At 35.7% G+C, this 13,912-nt stretch overlaps 1 protein-coding gene across 1 annotated transcript in view; it reads right to left on the reverse strand.

Moving 5' to 3' along the window:
- Positions 1-1,941: 1,941 nt before the first annotated feature.
- Positions 1,942-13,912, reverse strand: part of ZDHHC2 (zDHHC palmitoyltransferase 2) — a 72,676-nt gene continuing 60,705 nt past the window's right edge. The window contains exons 11-13 of the mRNA XM_082715609.1: positions 9,468-9,580; positions 6,855-6,929; positions 1,942-4,490 (exon numbers count right to left, since the gene is read on the reverse strand). Of these exons, the coding sequence (XP_082571735.1) occupies positions 6,889-6,929; positions 9,468-9,580 (154 nt within the window). The 3' untranslated portion in view covers positions 1,942-4,490; positions 6,855-6,888. The remainder of the gene's footprint in view (positions 4,491-6,854; positions 6,930-9,467; positions 9,581-13,912) is intronic.

The raw sequence follows: 13,912 nt of genomic DNA on the forward strand, positions 1-13,912 counted from the left end.
TTTCTGAATCAGTAGCCCAAAGAATTATGTCTAGAGGAAATAAAATTTAACGACTTAGCCTTTGGAAAGAACAGTTGGTTGAAGATAGAGGCCACTGAGTACAACATCGACAGTTAATTATAAAATGAAAAGGGATTTTGAGTATTTTTCCTTGGCTCTAAGTCAGTCAGATATTCTAGTGCTTTCCAGCTATTACTGTATTTCTTTGAGAAATCAAAGCTAAGTTTGAAGTGACCAAAGCACTGGTTTCTTTTCATAGTCTGTATGGAAATACAAGTGAGACTATTTTCAAAGAAGCTGAGAAACTACTACCTTAATGCAGTCCAAGTGAAATCTACTCAAATGTGTTAACAATCCCTAATATGTGAAAATATACATGGAGCAGAAAAGGGTTGGGTTGGTCAAATTTAAAACCTTGTAAAAATGTAAGGTGTTCTGGTTCAGCTGATACCCATTTCACTTGTCACCTTTGTTTTCTTTTTTCTAAATAAGAATAAACCCTGTTCATTGTTAGCTGGTATCTTAAACTAGTGCAAAGACCTTGTGAGAAGAACGTAAACAAAAACATACTTGAGCCTTACGTGTGTGTCCAGTCTTTCCTCCAGTTGATTCTTTGTAGCCATTCTGGGCTCATCTGCAGCCTCTGTTTGCCTGAGGGTATTTTTTAAAGAACTCTGAAACATGTTTGCATGTTACATTAAGATTAGTGTGTAATTAAGATTGCTTTTTATTATTATTCACCTTTCACAATAAATGTTTGATTAGGTCATTTAAGATGCTTTTAATCTAGACTTTAGGAGGCTTATACTTAATGAAAAAGATACGAATTCTAAACTGACAACAGCTTTTCTTTCATAGTTGAATAAAAGACAACAGAAGAACTGAAGTTTTCTGTGATAATCAATTTTTTAATTCGGCATCAACAGAATTCTACTTTTGGAGCATTATTTTTTCCTTTTTCTCCATTAAGCACCTTTATCTGTCAAACAAGAACTGTTAAGTATTAATAAATTCAGGTCAGGAGAGCGCCTTACTCTGTAAAACCTTCCCTGGAAGATGCAACATTGAAGGATAGTTTTTATAAATCATAATGGAGTAACAATGTATATAAATCATATAAATCATAAGCTAGTGTCTGGGTAATGAGGAGCTCCTTGACATAGCATAAACCAGAGCTTAAAATCACTGATCAAAAGACCCCCTTTGGTTTCGATGGTGCTCAGAAGTCAGTCAAAAGACGATTCATCTTAACACATTTCCCCCCCAACAGTAAGCTAACAAATACTGAATCCTGGCTACAAACAAGAGCAAAGATCTACCTTTGGGCATTGTCACCAGTTGTCTTTTTGCAGTACCTTTCCAGCCATGAGAAAAAGCTGCAAAGTGATTTGTTAGGCATTGCCCAAGCAGCCCTATCTTCACTTGTTGCTGGTGTAAGAACAATTAAAGGATGAGCTCTTAGTCACCGAGGCTGCATTGTGATAGAAAATCCTCTTACATCCTCTTTTTCTGAGGATGGAAATAAACTGAACATTGTATTGTGGGACACATGTAAGTCAAAATAGGGAATATCTGCTAGTTTATATTATAATGGAGTAACAATGTTTTCACGAAGCATGACTCACGTGATTACTGCCTTCACTTTTTAAGAACATGTTCTATAAATCCATTGTATTTGATTTCTCTAAAGAAGGTAATTATTGTCAAACATGCCGTATTCCCCATTTATCTGCTGCACACAGTACTCAAGCTTCATAGTCTGTTTCTAATTGTCCTCAGAATCATTTTACCGACACATACTTATCTCAGAAGACCTGTGTTCTGACCAGGTTGTAGATCAATTTTGTCTGTAGTAATTCTGGTAGACTATTAGGAGAAGTAAGTGTACTTTAAAGTGATTTCGATTGTCAGTGCAAAGGCAAATTTCATATAGACAGCTAATAAAGGTGATCAACCAGACTTTATTATGGGGTAGAACAGAAGGGAATTCATGGATAAGCACTGCCTTAAATGTCCCATCATTGTATTTCGATGCAATAAGTTTATCTTTGAAAATACAAACCCTCTTCACTGCACAGCGGCAAATAGTTAACTACAGTATATGAAGTATTTGTACAACATTTAAAAAAATTCTTAAAAATTTTACCTATATGGTAGAATTTTTAAAAACAGGAAAAAAAATTATCAGCTAAATGGAGTCTCAGGATAGTTGAAGTATAAGTGTCTTCGGGTTTAAGTTGAACAATTAAAATTTTTAAAACAAAATGTTTAAAATGTTTTTAAGGTAATTTTATAAATATGTACAAAATGTAGGTCTATTTGATGCTTTATTCACTCAGGTAAACTACGTACTGCATATCTAGTGAGATACGCCATCACCTCTAAAAATGATAACCACTTAGATTAAAAACAAACAAACAAAAAAAACACCTGAAAGATTACCCATTGTATGAAAACAAAAAGGGAACCCTTACAACTTAATGGAAAAGAATTTATTTATAAAAAAATTTTTTTTGAGTCTGATTCTAATGTGTACTGACTCATGTATTTCAATAATTACACAAAAGACCTAACGGAAAAATTTAACAGTACTCTAGCAAGGTAAGGAATAAATCCCCCCTTTTTTTTCTTTTCTTCTATTTTGACGAGAAAGAACACGTCACAGAATCCTGTCCACAAAAATGGCTATAGTACTGTGCTTTGAAAATAACCTGGCTGCATATAATTCTTAATACATCACGTGATGCTGTCGCCCTTAAGACTTCCAGCAGTAGCTATAGGTTCCAATCTGGCACTTCAGGTAATAAAAAAATGATGACCAAAAAATGCTTTAAAAGTAAAAAGTAAAAAAAAAAAAAAAAAAAAGTAAAAAGTAAAAATGCATCATATCTTCCAAGAGTTCCTGAAACAGATTGTCAGATCAATGTCTTTAGCTTTAAAAAAAATAAATTAAAAAAAAAATCTGAAAAGAGTGCCATCCTATTATGCAAAGAATTACACTCAAATGATCTATAAAATGGATTTGACTGACATTGATTCTTCCACAAACTCATTTAAATATAAAACTTTACATTTTTAGAAAGAATGAATATTTGTAAGGATCTTGTTTACTCCATTATCCTCTGGTCTACTAGTCTATCATGTGTTGCATTTTTGTCTAATTCAGATTTTGAAAAGTTTAGTATTTTCTTTTTGATTAAATACCAGTTCCTTAGCTGTGTAAGTTGTAAAAGATAATCTGCTTTAAATTCTCAAAATCAGTACCAAAAAATGTTTAAAGCTTATTCTAATCTCTAACATTTACAAAACTTACACTCCACTCAAAAAAAAAAAAAAAAGGAAAACTTTTTCAAATAGTGCATACAAGGCACAAGAGCTTCCTAGTATATTTACTGAAGCCGAACATTTTGGCATCAACAAACACACCACTTTAGTTTACCTTAAATTCAGTTTCCAAACAGCACACCATTTAGTTCATATTGAACTAAATTTCTAAAAGTACATGATTTCTTTTAATGATTTGCATAATTTAACGTTAAGTATTTGAAGAACGATGAAGTTTAACTGTCATACTTCTGATGACGGGACACAGAGATAATACAGATACCAATGGAGGATTAATCTATTGGCCCATTAAGAATTGTGAACAAATTCATTATTTTTGCTATGTTCAAGAGAACAAATAACCTAAAAAAATATGAGACTTTAAAAAAAGCCAGACTGGCAAAAAAAGATTATAAATCAATCTTCATAATTGTTTTTATAGATCTTCCCTCAATTTAAGAAGATCAGAAGAGATGAAAAATATTTTGGATATAATCGTAATGTATTAGTTGTGATAAAAATTTGCTAGCTAGTTACTTATCAGTGAACTCAGGCTTCAATGATCATACTTCTTTTCCAGCAGTGAACAAAGGCTAGAATTAGACTGAAGTCTGACAAAAATGGTGGTAATTTTCAACTGTAGGCCACTTAAAATTTATAATGAATTCATAGTCATTATAGTTCACTCAGTCTGGGGCTGGAGTCACAAGAGAGGGAATGAACAAGTCTGATATGCTACCTCCACCTCCCAGGTAACTGATAAAGCTGTCATTATACTTTAATTTGAAATCTTTTAACTTTCAGTATCTTAATAGGCTCAATTTTCTGAATTAGAAAATCAGATGATTAAAGGGCTTTTTATGTGGATACATTGCACTACCCAAATATTTGGGTGAAAATAAGCCCATGACTTTATTCCAAGGTTTTATAATAGAAGGTATTTCTGCCCTTGATTCATAAACTTTAATACTGCTAATATTTAACAGGAATTCATGTTAGTTGAAACAACCTGTATAATGGATTAAAAATGTTATGTTTTTGATGCAACAGCTTAGAGAGAACTAACCAATTCATATTCTGCACATCCAGCCAAAGGGAAATGGGAGCAACAGCCCAACGGTGCCTTCCTGTGGGAAGCCTCTTCCTTCCACCTACAGCATTGATACCTTGAAATGAAACAGAAATCATGAAACGATTGTGTTAACTACAAAAAAGCAAACAAAAAAAACTAAACCAATTCATTCAATGTTTGTTGAATAACATTCCTTGTTCCAAATTGTTTTCTGGGCTAGAGAGCTCAGATATGCTCTTGAATACAGAACTCTACATCAGTGCTTCTCAAACTATAATGTGCATATTACAAGACCAGAGGATTTTGTTAAAATGCAGGAAATGCAGATTCTGATTCACCAGATCCATGTCCAAAATTACACATTTCTATTGAGCTCCTAGCTGATGCTGATGCTCCCGGTTTGAGGCCTCAAAAGTGTTCCTTTCTGCATGTGTCCGAGGGCAGTAGGAATTTAGGAGTGACAGCAGAGTTGGAATAGGGATTTAGGAAAATCATTTCGAAATTTCATGTGTGTACAGGCACAGCAGTTCTTACTTGAGTAGGAGGGAAGGCTGAAAAGACAATGGAACTTACAGAATAGTACTATGGGTCTAAGTACATAACTCTGCAAAGTATGATGAACTAATATTTTATAAAAAGCCCACAGGTCATTTACTAATATTCTTCAAAAAGAAAAGAGAATATGAAAATATTCAGTAATATAATTAAATTAAGCATATCAGTATCAGGTAACATTATTTACTATAATATATAATAATATAACGAATGAATTGCAAGTCTGAGAGGTAAAGCAGAAAAAAACTATTTGGAATAGTAGCTATTTTGAATTGGGAAAATTCAATTTTTTAAAGAAACATTTAAATGTCACTGGTTAGGTCAATAGAATGAAAAACACGACATCATAAAATCACAAAATTTACACCACAGCTGATTCATGCTGCCATTTGGTTATTATGACCACGAATGTCATATATTCATGTGTAATAAAATCAAGCTTCTGTGAGATTTTTAATTTTAATTATGTTATTCTATCACTTATTTACAAAATGGTTATTTAGAACCAACTATGGATCTGGTATTGTATAAAGTATTGAGGATAATGATCATCAAACCACACTGGTCTTGTGTCAAAATACTGAGAAGTCTATGTGACTTACACACATATTACTCTGTAAAGTTGTAAAATATTTAACACATATGACCTCAGAAACATTGGTAATTAGAACTAATGATTCAAATACTGAAAAAAAAGTCCTATGAAACCTTATATGCTTTATAGAATTATTTCTACAAAATAGTTTACTTGTGGTATTAGTGATTTAAATTTGTGGATTCAGAGTTACATTTTAAGAATTACTTTCAGAAATTTAATATTCTCTTTGCTATTTATCAAATTAAGATTAAATTTTCACTATGCTAGCTATAGTTATGATTAGTCTGATCTACTACACCACCATATACAGTCATCTAAAACCAAAACATCAGTCAACTGGCAAATTGCCAGATCAGTATTTTGCAGTTATCACCTAGCTACTCATAAAAACCAAAACAAAACAAAGAAACAAATTTAAAAAACAGATTTTGAGGATTAAAATAGGTTAAAAAACAAAGAAAAAAAAGCAGATTTGGTGAAGCACTGTGACATGAACGACTTTGTTTTAGATTCCCCTCTCTTGCTTTCTTTAGACTTTAGGATTCTAGACTGCAGTTTTATAAATAAAGATTTGTCTTGATAACTTTACTGTTCAACTCTACACTGGGTTTATGCTAACAATACATACAGTTTGTCTTGTTTGGATGCTTACGGCTTTGTTCCAAAGGGGCTCTTTTTGTATTGACGGGAGGTTTATAAGTAAATAATCTTTTAAAGATTGTTTAAATTGATTTGGAGCAACCGGTTTAAAAAAATTTATGGCTTAAAATGATTTGGAACCCTTGTTATTTTAAGGATAACACATGCTACAGGGTCCTACTGTAACCAAAAATAGGGATGATTGCACTAACAGATATAATTATCTTTCACCACTTAGACCCAGTGAGATTCTACTGATAAATGGTCAAGGTTATAACTTCTGTATATCAGAAGGATGAAAAACAAACAAACAAACAAAAAACAAAAAAAATTGCAAAGCCCTTTCATATGACAAGAAATTCATCATGTAAAGTTCAATAGTTTAGGAACAATCCTTGCCATTTAGTGTATTGCTATAAAAATGAACTTTGTTCATCAACTTATTTCTGTTATTTGTCAAGTTAATGTTACACACTAGCTAACCCCAAAGCTAGGTCCACATTCAGAGTTCTCCAGCATGAATAATAGGATTTCAAGGGTGAACTAAAACATCTTAAAATTTCAGTCACTCAAAAATCAATAATAATATTTATGGCCTATTTGCCCTAAGGGAACTGAAAAGCTGTTAAAAGTATAAAACATGACAATAAAGGAAAAACATCTTACTTTCATAAAGTATGAATTTATTTTGTTTGAAGAGTTAAGTCTCATTCTCCATGGTTAATGCAGGATTGCTCATACCTTCAAGAAAGAACAAAAATTAGTATTTTGTTTGTGGGGGTGGGGGAGGTGTTGCTTTTGAACAAATACAAGGCAGAGACTTGTTTATCCATCCCTGAATCTCCCCAATATATTGCTTCCAAAGGTGCCCTGTGCTTAGTACAGGTTTGTAAGATGGTCACACAGAAACGCACACATACACACGATACAGTGTTGGCAACTACGAGTGTCACAAAAGGCACTTTAAAAAGAGATATACAGGGGATGCCTGGGTGGCTCAGTGGGTTAAGCATTGGACTCTTGATTTCAGCTCAGGTCAGATCTCAGGGTTCTGGGATAGAGCCCCAAGTGGGGAATCTGCGTGGAACCTGCTTAGGATTCTCCCTCTCCCTCTTCCTCTGCCACTTCCTCTGCCTCTCTCTAAATAAACGAACAAACAAACAAACAAATAAATAAATAAAATATATACCTAAGGGAGTGGGAGGAGTGAACAAAAACATGAAAGATACACTGGACCTGGCAACCCTCACATCATCGTAGGGTGCTCTTCCTAATTCTACATCATTCTGGTGAAACTAACCTTTAAGTCCTTTCTCAACCCATCCTTCTCATGTTTCTCTTCCTTCTTTTGTAGCACTCTTTAAACTCTAAACAAGTTCTCAATTCATCCATCCAAGTAACAGAAAATTAACCTAATGTGCCAAATGATTAACAGCACACAGAAACTAAGAAATCGCTTCTATGTTAATGCAGAACTATACGAGGTAACATGAACCCCTCATGAAAGAAAGGGAGCTCATTGTCTTTCTACCCCCTGAAAATTGACCCCCAACTATACATCACTTCTTTGCCTCCAAGGAAACTAATGGATTCAAAGGGCTAGTAGGTGGCATCAATTTTCGTTTAGGCAATGTCTAGTCCTTCGCATAGACTGGAAGACAGAATGGCAGATTTGAAGGTGACGAGAGAGATGAAGTTATGGACACCCACACCATGGGGCTCTTCAGAGGGCATGGATATTCCTTGAGAACAAGACTCTTTAAAGAAAGCCTGTATTTTAGGAGAATGTGACTGAAGATTAATTAATGACTTTAGAATTTTTACTTAGGACTATTTTTCACTATCACTAAATCACAAAGAGATTTCAAATAAAACAAAAACACTTTAAAGTGCAGAGAGCCAGGGCACCTAGGTGGCTGAGTCAGTTGACTGCCTTCGGCTCAGGTCCTCATCCCAGGGTCCAGGGATCAAGCCCCGAATCAAGCCCTGTATCCAGCCAAGCCTGCTTCTCCCTTTCCCTTTGCCCTTCTCACTGCCCGAGTTCTCTCTCTCTCTCATGCTGTCTCAAATAAATAAAATCTTTAAAAAAGTAAATAAAGCACAGGGAGTCGAAGTCAGGCAGCACTAGAAGAAGGTTTGAAGAAAGGACTAGAAATAAAGGGAAGATTTTCTGGCTAATAGTTCCTTAATCATGGATGTATGGTTTTATACTTATTTATAGGGACACCACACATATACACATGCACTTGCATGTATGATCACATGGAGTCCTGGTTCGAGCCCTGCATGGGGTGGGGGTGGGTCCCTGCTTAGCGGGGAGCCTGCTTCTCCCTCTCTGCCCCAACCCCACTTGTGCTCTCTCCCTCTCAAATAAATAAACAAAATGTTGAAAGGAAGGAAAGAAGAAAGGAAGGAAGGAGGGAGGAGGAAGGAAGGAAACTAGTTACATTTAAAAGAGGGTAGGTTAGGGATGCCTGGGTGGCTCATTTAGTTGGACGACTGCCTTCGGCTCAGGTCATAATCCCAAAGTCCCGGGATCGAGTCCCGCATCGGGCTCCCAGCTCCACAGGGAGTCTGCTTCTCTCTCTGACCTTCTCCTCACCCATGCTCTCTCTCCCTGTCTCTCTCTCAAATAAATAAATAAAATCTTTAAAAATAAATAAATAAATAAATAAATAAATAAATAAATGGAAGAGGGTAGGTTACTATAAACATCACACACTAACTCAGTGTCCAAACTGGGATCTAAAAATTCAGCCTAACTTTAAAGCCTTGCCTTTTCTTTGCCAATAAACTATAGTGACTGAGTTAAAGATTAAAATCAACAACAATAATAAGAGAAATGTGAGTGGGATTTGAAAAAATAACTGACGTTATGGTAATTATGCAGTAACTTTACTGGATAGAAATCTTCAAGTAAAGGAATCATATAATTTAAGATCTTTTTTACTAGATATTTTTCAATCTTTTGTCTAAGTTGATTAAAATTTTCCATTAAATATGTATATTTGCATCATTTTATTAAATAGGCAGTAGTAACTATTTGTTTCTTAATCTGGGATAAAAGCAATGCAGATCTTTCACAAAAATGATCTTCAGCTAACAGACATTAATCAAAGTACTTTAAAAACAGAAGTTCTTAAAGATAACTCTACATTTAGCATGGGAATTCAACTCCGAAGCAAGAAAGATTCTGTAGGTAATATGAGGGAATTTCTGCACTATTTTCAACTTTTAAAAATAAAATCTATTAAAACAGCCAAGTAAGCACACCCTTACCAGCTTTGCCTTTTCCCGGGTTTGTGCTGCTCTCTGTCCAAGACTGAGAATCAGTGAGAAGGTGGCTCTGGGACTCTCGCAATGGCTTTGCAGGAAACGGATGGTTTTCAGGACTGAATAATAATAATAGTCAGCACAATCGTATGTTAGCTCTTGAATAGTACTGAGTGCAGTGTTTCTCAAAGTATAGAATTCAAACCGATTCCCAAGAGAATTTGGGGCACAGGGAATAAGGCATGTTCACACTAACTCACAACAAGAAAACTGTTCTTCCTTCCATTCTCTTTTCTTCTTCTCAATACAGTAAGTTGACAATCTTTAACTCTGGCAAGTCTCCATTTTAAAAACAGAGAACAGGCTTCTGCCTCTTACTCTAGCAGGTGAGGGAATCTAGTTAGAATTTAAAAGTATTTTATCATCAATTTTATTTTTTAAGCTATATTCTATTTACGGCAAATTATACCAAGTTTTCATTTATGATAGTGATATAATGTTTGATTTAAAAATTAGCTTCAGGGTGCCTGCATGGCTCAGTTGGTTAAGCAACTCGGCTCGGGTCATGGTCCCGGAGTCCCAGGATGGAGTCCCGGGTCATGGTCCCGGAGTCCCAGGATCGAGTCCCGCATCAGGCTCCCAGCTCTGCGGGGAGCTGCTTCTCCCTCTGACCTTCTCCCCTCTCACGCTCTCTCTAGCACTCTCTCTCTCTCAAATAAATTTTTTAAAAAATCTTTAAAAGAACTATTGTTCTTTAAAAAAAGATAAAAATTCGCTTCTGTGTCAATTTAACTAAATACATTAAATAAAAAATATAAGGGTTTGTAAGTGGTATATGGATATGGAAAATAATATATGAAGGTAATGGTGGAAAGACAAGTTTGAGAAAAATTGTCCTAGTGTTTCTAAAGTGGACTAACTAGTCTTGAACAAAGAATTCTCTATCCTTCATCTTTGAAACAGAAACAACAAATTTGAGCACTATCTTGCAGAAATGTTGAAAACATCTGACATCATCAGGTCTTACAAATGTGACATGTAATTTGGGGCATAAAGAGTCTTAAAAGAAGAACGTAAGTTTTAAAATTTAAGTAGACATGCTACATATCGACATTGAATGGCATGAAAATATATACATGAAAATAACATTTCACTTAGATAGAAAAAAAATATTGGCATAGAAACTGTTTGTGTAGTTTTAGAATACTCTGAAATAGTAATCACAATAATGTTCAAAAGAAAAAAAAAATACTTGAAATTCTTCCAAGAATAATTCCACATAACGTGAGTTTGACTATCCTACATTTCTGAAAAGATAAGCTTTTGTTCCTCAATAATTACCTCATACCTAAAATTAGAAAATATTTCAATTTTGTGCAACTCTAACATCCCCTTGTTGAAATTTGGGAGGCAAATCTTTAAAAATAAAAAGCATGTCTCCTATATACATGAAAAAAAAAACCTTTTACTCTCATCATTCTTCAAGAGAGGGACCAGGTACAGCATAGTAACTAGGTCCTGGTTTAGGGACTCCTTGCAGATTCGTTACTGCTAATAAGACTCTAACAAATGGCAAGGAAAGACCCATTCATTCAACAGTATTCACGGAGTACCAATTAGGTCCATGGATATAGTCTTTGATCACATGGAAATTTCATTGTAATTGAGAAGGAATAATAGTAAATAGCCAATATATAATAAGTCTGGTGACAGAAAAGCCTATGACAAGAGAAAAAGAGAGGTATGGGGAAGTGGAGGAGCAGGTTGCTACTTTACAAGAGTTTTCAAAGATGGTTTCTATTGTGAAGTTACACCCGAGCTAGAAATAAGAAAAGGTCACAGAACATTCAGATACAAGGAGGAAAAATGGTGAGGGAGAAGAATTGGCAAGTACAAAGGCACTCACTAAGGGACAGGCCTGGTATACTTGAGGACCAACAAGATCTGCGTGTCCGAGGATTGTGAGTGATGGGAAAGTGGCAAGGGATGACATCAGAGAGACACTGGGGTCAGATTAGACCAGACAAGGTAAGGACATGCATTCACTTTTACGCTGGTTAAGATGGGAAGGCAGTGGAGGGTTCTGAGCACAAGAGCGACACAATCTGATTCTTCTAATGGAGAACAGGCTAGAGGCAAACATGGAATCAGACATATCAGTAAGGAAGGCATAAAAATAATCCATGTGAGAAATGATGGCTCAGACCAGAAAGCAGTCTGAAGGTGGTAAGAAGGTACTGGGATTACTGGCGTATTTTGAAGGGGCACACCAAAGGATTGGTCAATGAAGTAAATGCAAGGTAAATGAAAGAAGAATCTAGGATGACTCCTCGGTTCCTGGCCTGAGCACCTGGGAGACTCCGGGTCACTAATACTGCCATACGGAAGAAAGGAGGAGAATGAGATTTGAGGTAAAGGGGAGGGTGACGACGTCTGACAATCAGGAGTTGTACTTTGCTCCTGTTCAGTGGGAGACGACTTTTAGATATTTAAGTGCGAATGTTGAGTAGACAGACATAAAACTCTGGAGTACGGGGGAGCGATCATCACCTGCCCTCCTAATTTGACGTGGGCTAATCAGGGGGAAATTATAGAATTACATAAAAGATACTTTAGCTGTCGAAATCCAATCCCAAAATTTAAAGGAAAGGGAAAAGGAGCCCATAGTGGTTACAAGATCACCTAAACCAGGCAACAGTGCGAGAACTAGGATTTCTCCCAAAGCCTGCAGTACACGTAGTAGAAGGAGGACAACTATCTCAGAGACCCAAACCTCCTTGAACTACGAAAACCACTTAAAAGGCAAAAAACAGGACTGAAGAGTGCTAGTGAACTTTAGAAAAGTGAAAACATTCTAAATAATCTATTAACAGGCGATTTTTCTGCATCAAGATATAAGAAAAACCCCTAACCCGTGAATGGTCAAGCAAACCAAAATTCAGAGGGCACAGCCCACTGAGACTTTGGTGCTTTTGAATGACCCCATAAATCACATCAGAATGGCCTCCTCATTAACTTGTAGAGTCTTGTCTGTACCAAGGTCAGCCTAAGAATGGGGTGGCCAATAGGCTTCATCTGGTGACAATTTAAAATGTTTTGGAATGGCTACCAGGGTCAGTGACTCAAGAAAAATTCTGGGATCATGATGGGCTCCACCATAGGAAGTACTGTGATCAATAAGAAAGCCACAAGAGATGGGAGGAGTGTGGGTACAGGTGTTACGTACATGGCATTCCCAACTAAGAAAATCTCTAAAATTAAACTAAGAATGAAATGCTTATGCTCTCGCTATCAGCTTTCATTTCAAAATCAGAGGTATTGCCTTATTCAAATAAATCTGTCTTAAACATGTAAAACTAGTGTTTCAAAGTTGCAAATGCATACATAACATTAAAAGTTTAAATAGTTTTGCCTTTTGCTAGTTAGTACCAAAGTCAGAATCAAATTTTGAGGTCTTCCTCAAATTCGTGGCAGACTAGAACCAGAATAGACTTCAAGCAATGGCAAAAGTCTCCAGACACTAAATTTCCAAGACTCCTTCCCTTTTCTTTCCACTGACATGGCTCAGATAATGTCTATAGGTTTTGAACAAGCATTAAGAATACAGTGCACTCTTAAATGACACACTGGACCAGATGGACATCACAGATATATTCAGAACATTCCATCCCAAAGCAACAGAATACACATTCTTCTCTAGTGCACATGGAACATTCTCCAGAATAGATCATATCCTGGGTCACAAGTCAGGTCTCAACCAGTACCAAAAGATTGGGATCATTCCCTGCATATTTTCAGACCACAATGCTCTGAAACTAGAACCCAATCACTAGAGGAAATTTGGAAAGAACCCAAATACATGGAGGTTAAAGAGCATCCTACTAAAGAATGAATGGGTCAACCAGGAAATTAAAGAAGAATTGAAAAAATTCATAGAAATAAATGATAATGAGAACACAACTGTTCAAAATCTGTGGGACACAGCAAAGGCAGTTTTGAGAGGAAAGTATATAGTGATACAAGCCTTTCTCAAGAAACGAAAAAGGTCTCAAGTACACAACCTAACCCTACACCTAAAGGAACTGGAGAAAGAACAGGAAGTTCTAGCAGGAGAAGAGAAATAATAAAATTCTGACAGAAATAAATGAAATAGAGACCAAAAGAACAGTAGAACAGATCAACAAAACTAGGAGCTGGTTTGTTGAAAGAATTAGTAAGATTGATAACCCCCAGACAGACATATCAGAAAAAAAAAGAGAAAGGTCCCAAATAAATAAAATCATGAATGAAAGAGGAGAGATCACAACCAACAGCAAAGAAATACAAACAATTATAAGAACATATCATGAGCAACTATATGCCAGCAAATTTGACAATCTGGAAGAAATGGATGCATGCCTAAAAACGTACAAACTACTAAAACTGAACCAGGAGGAAATAGAAAACCTGAA

This window comes from Mustela nivalis (assembly GCF_964662115.1).
Source record: "Mustela nivalis genome assembly, chromosome: 20".
Taxonomy (NCBI): Eukaryota; Metazoa; Chordata; class Mammalia; order Carnivora; family Mustelidae; genus Mustela; species Mustela nivalis.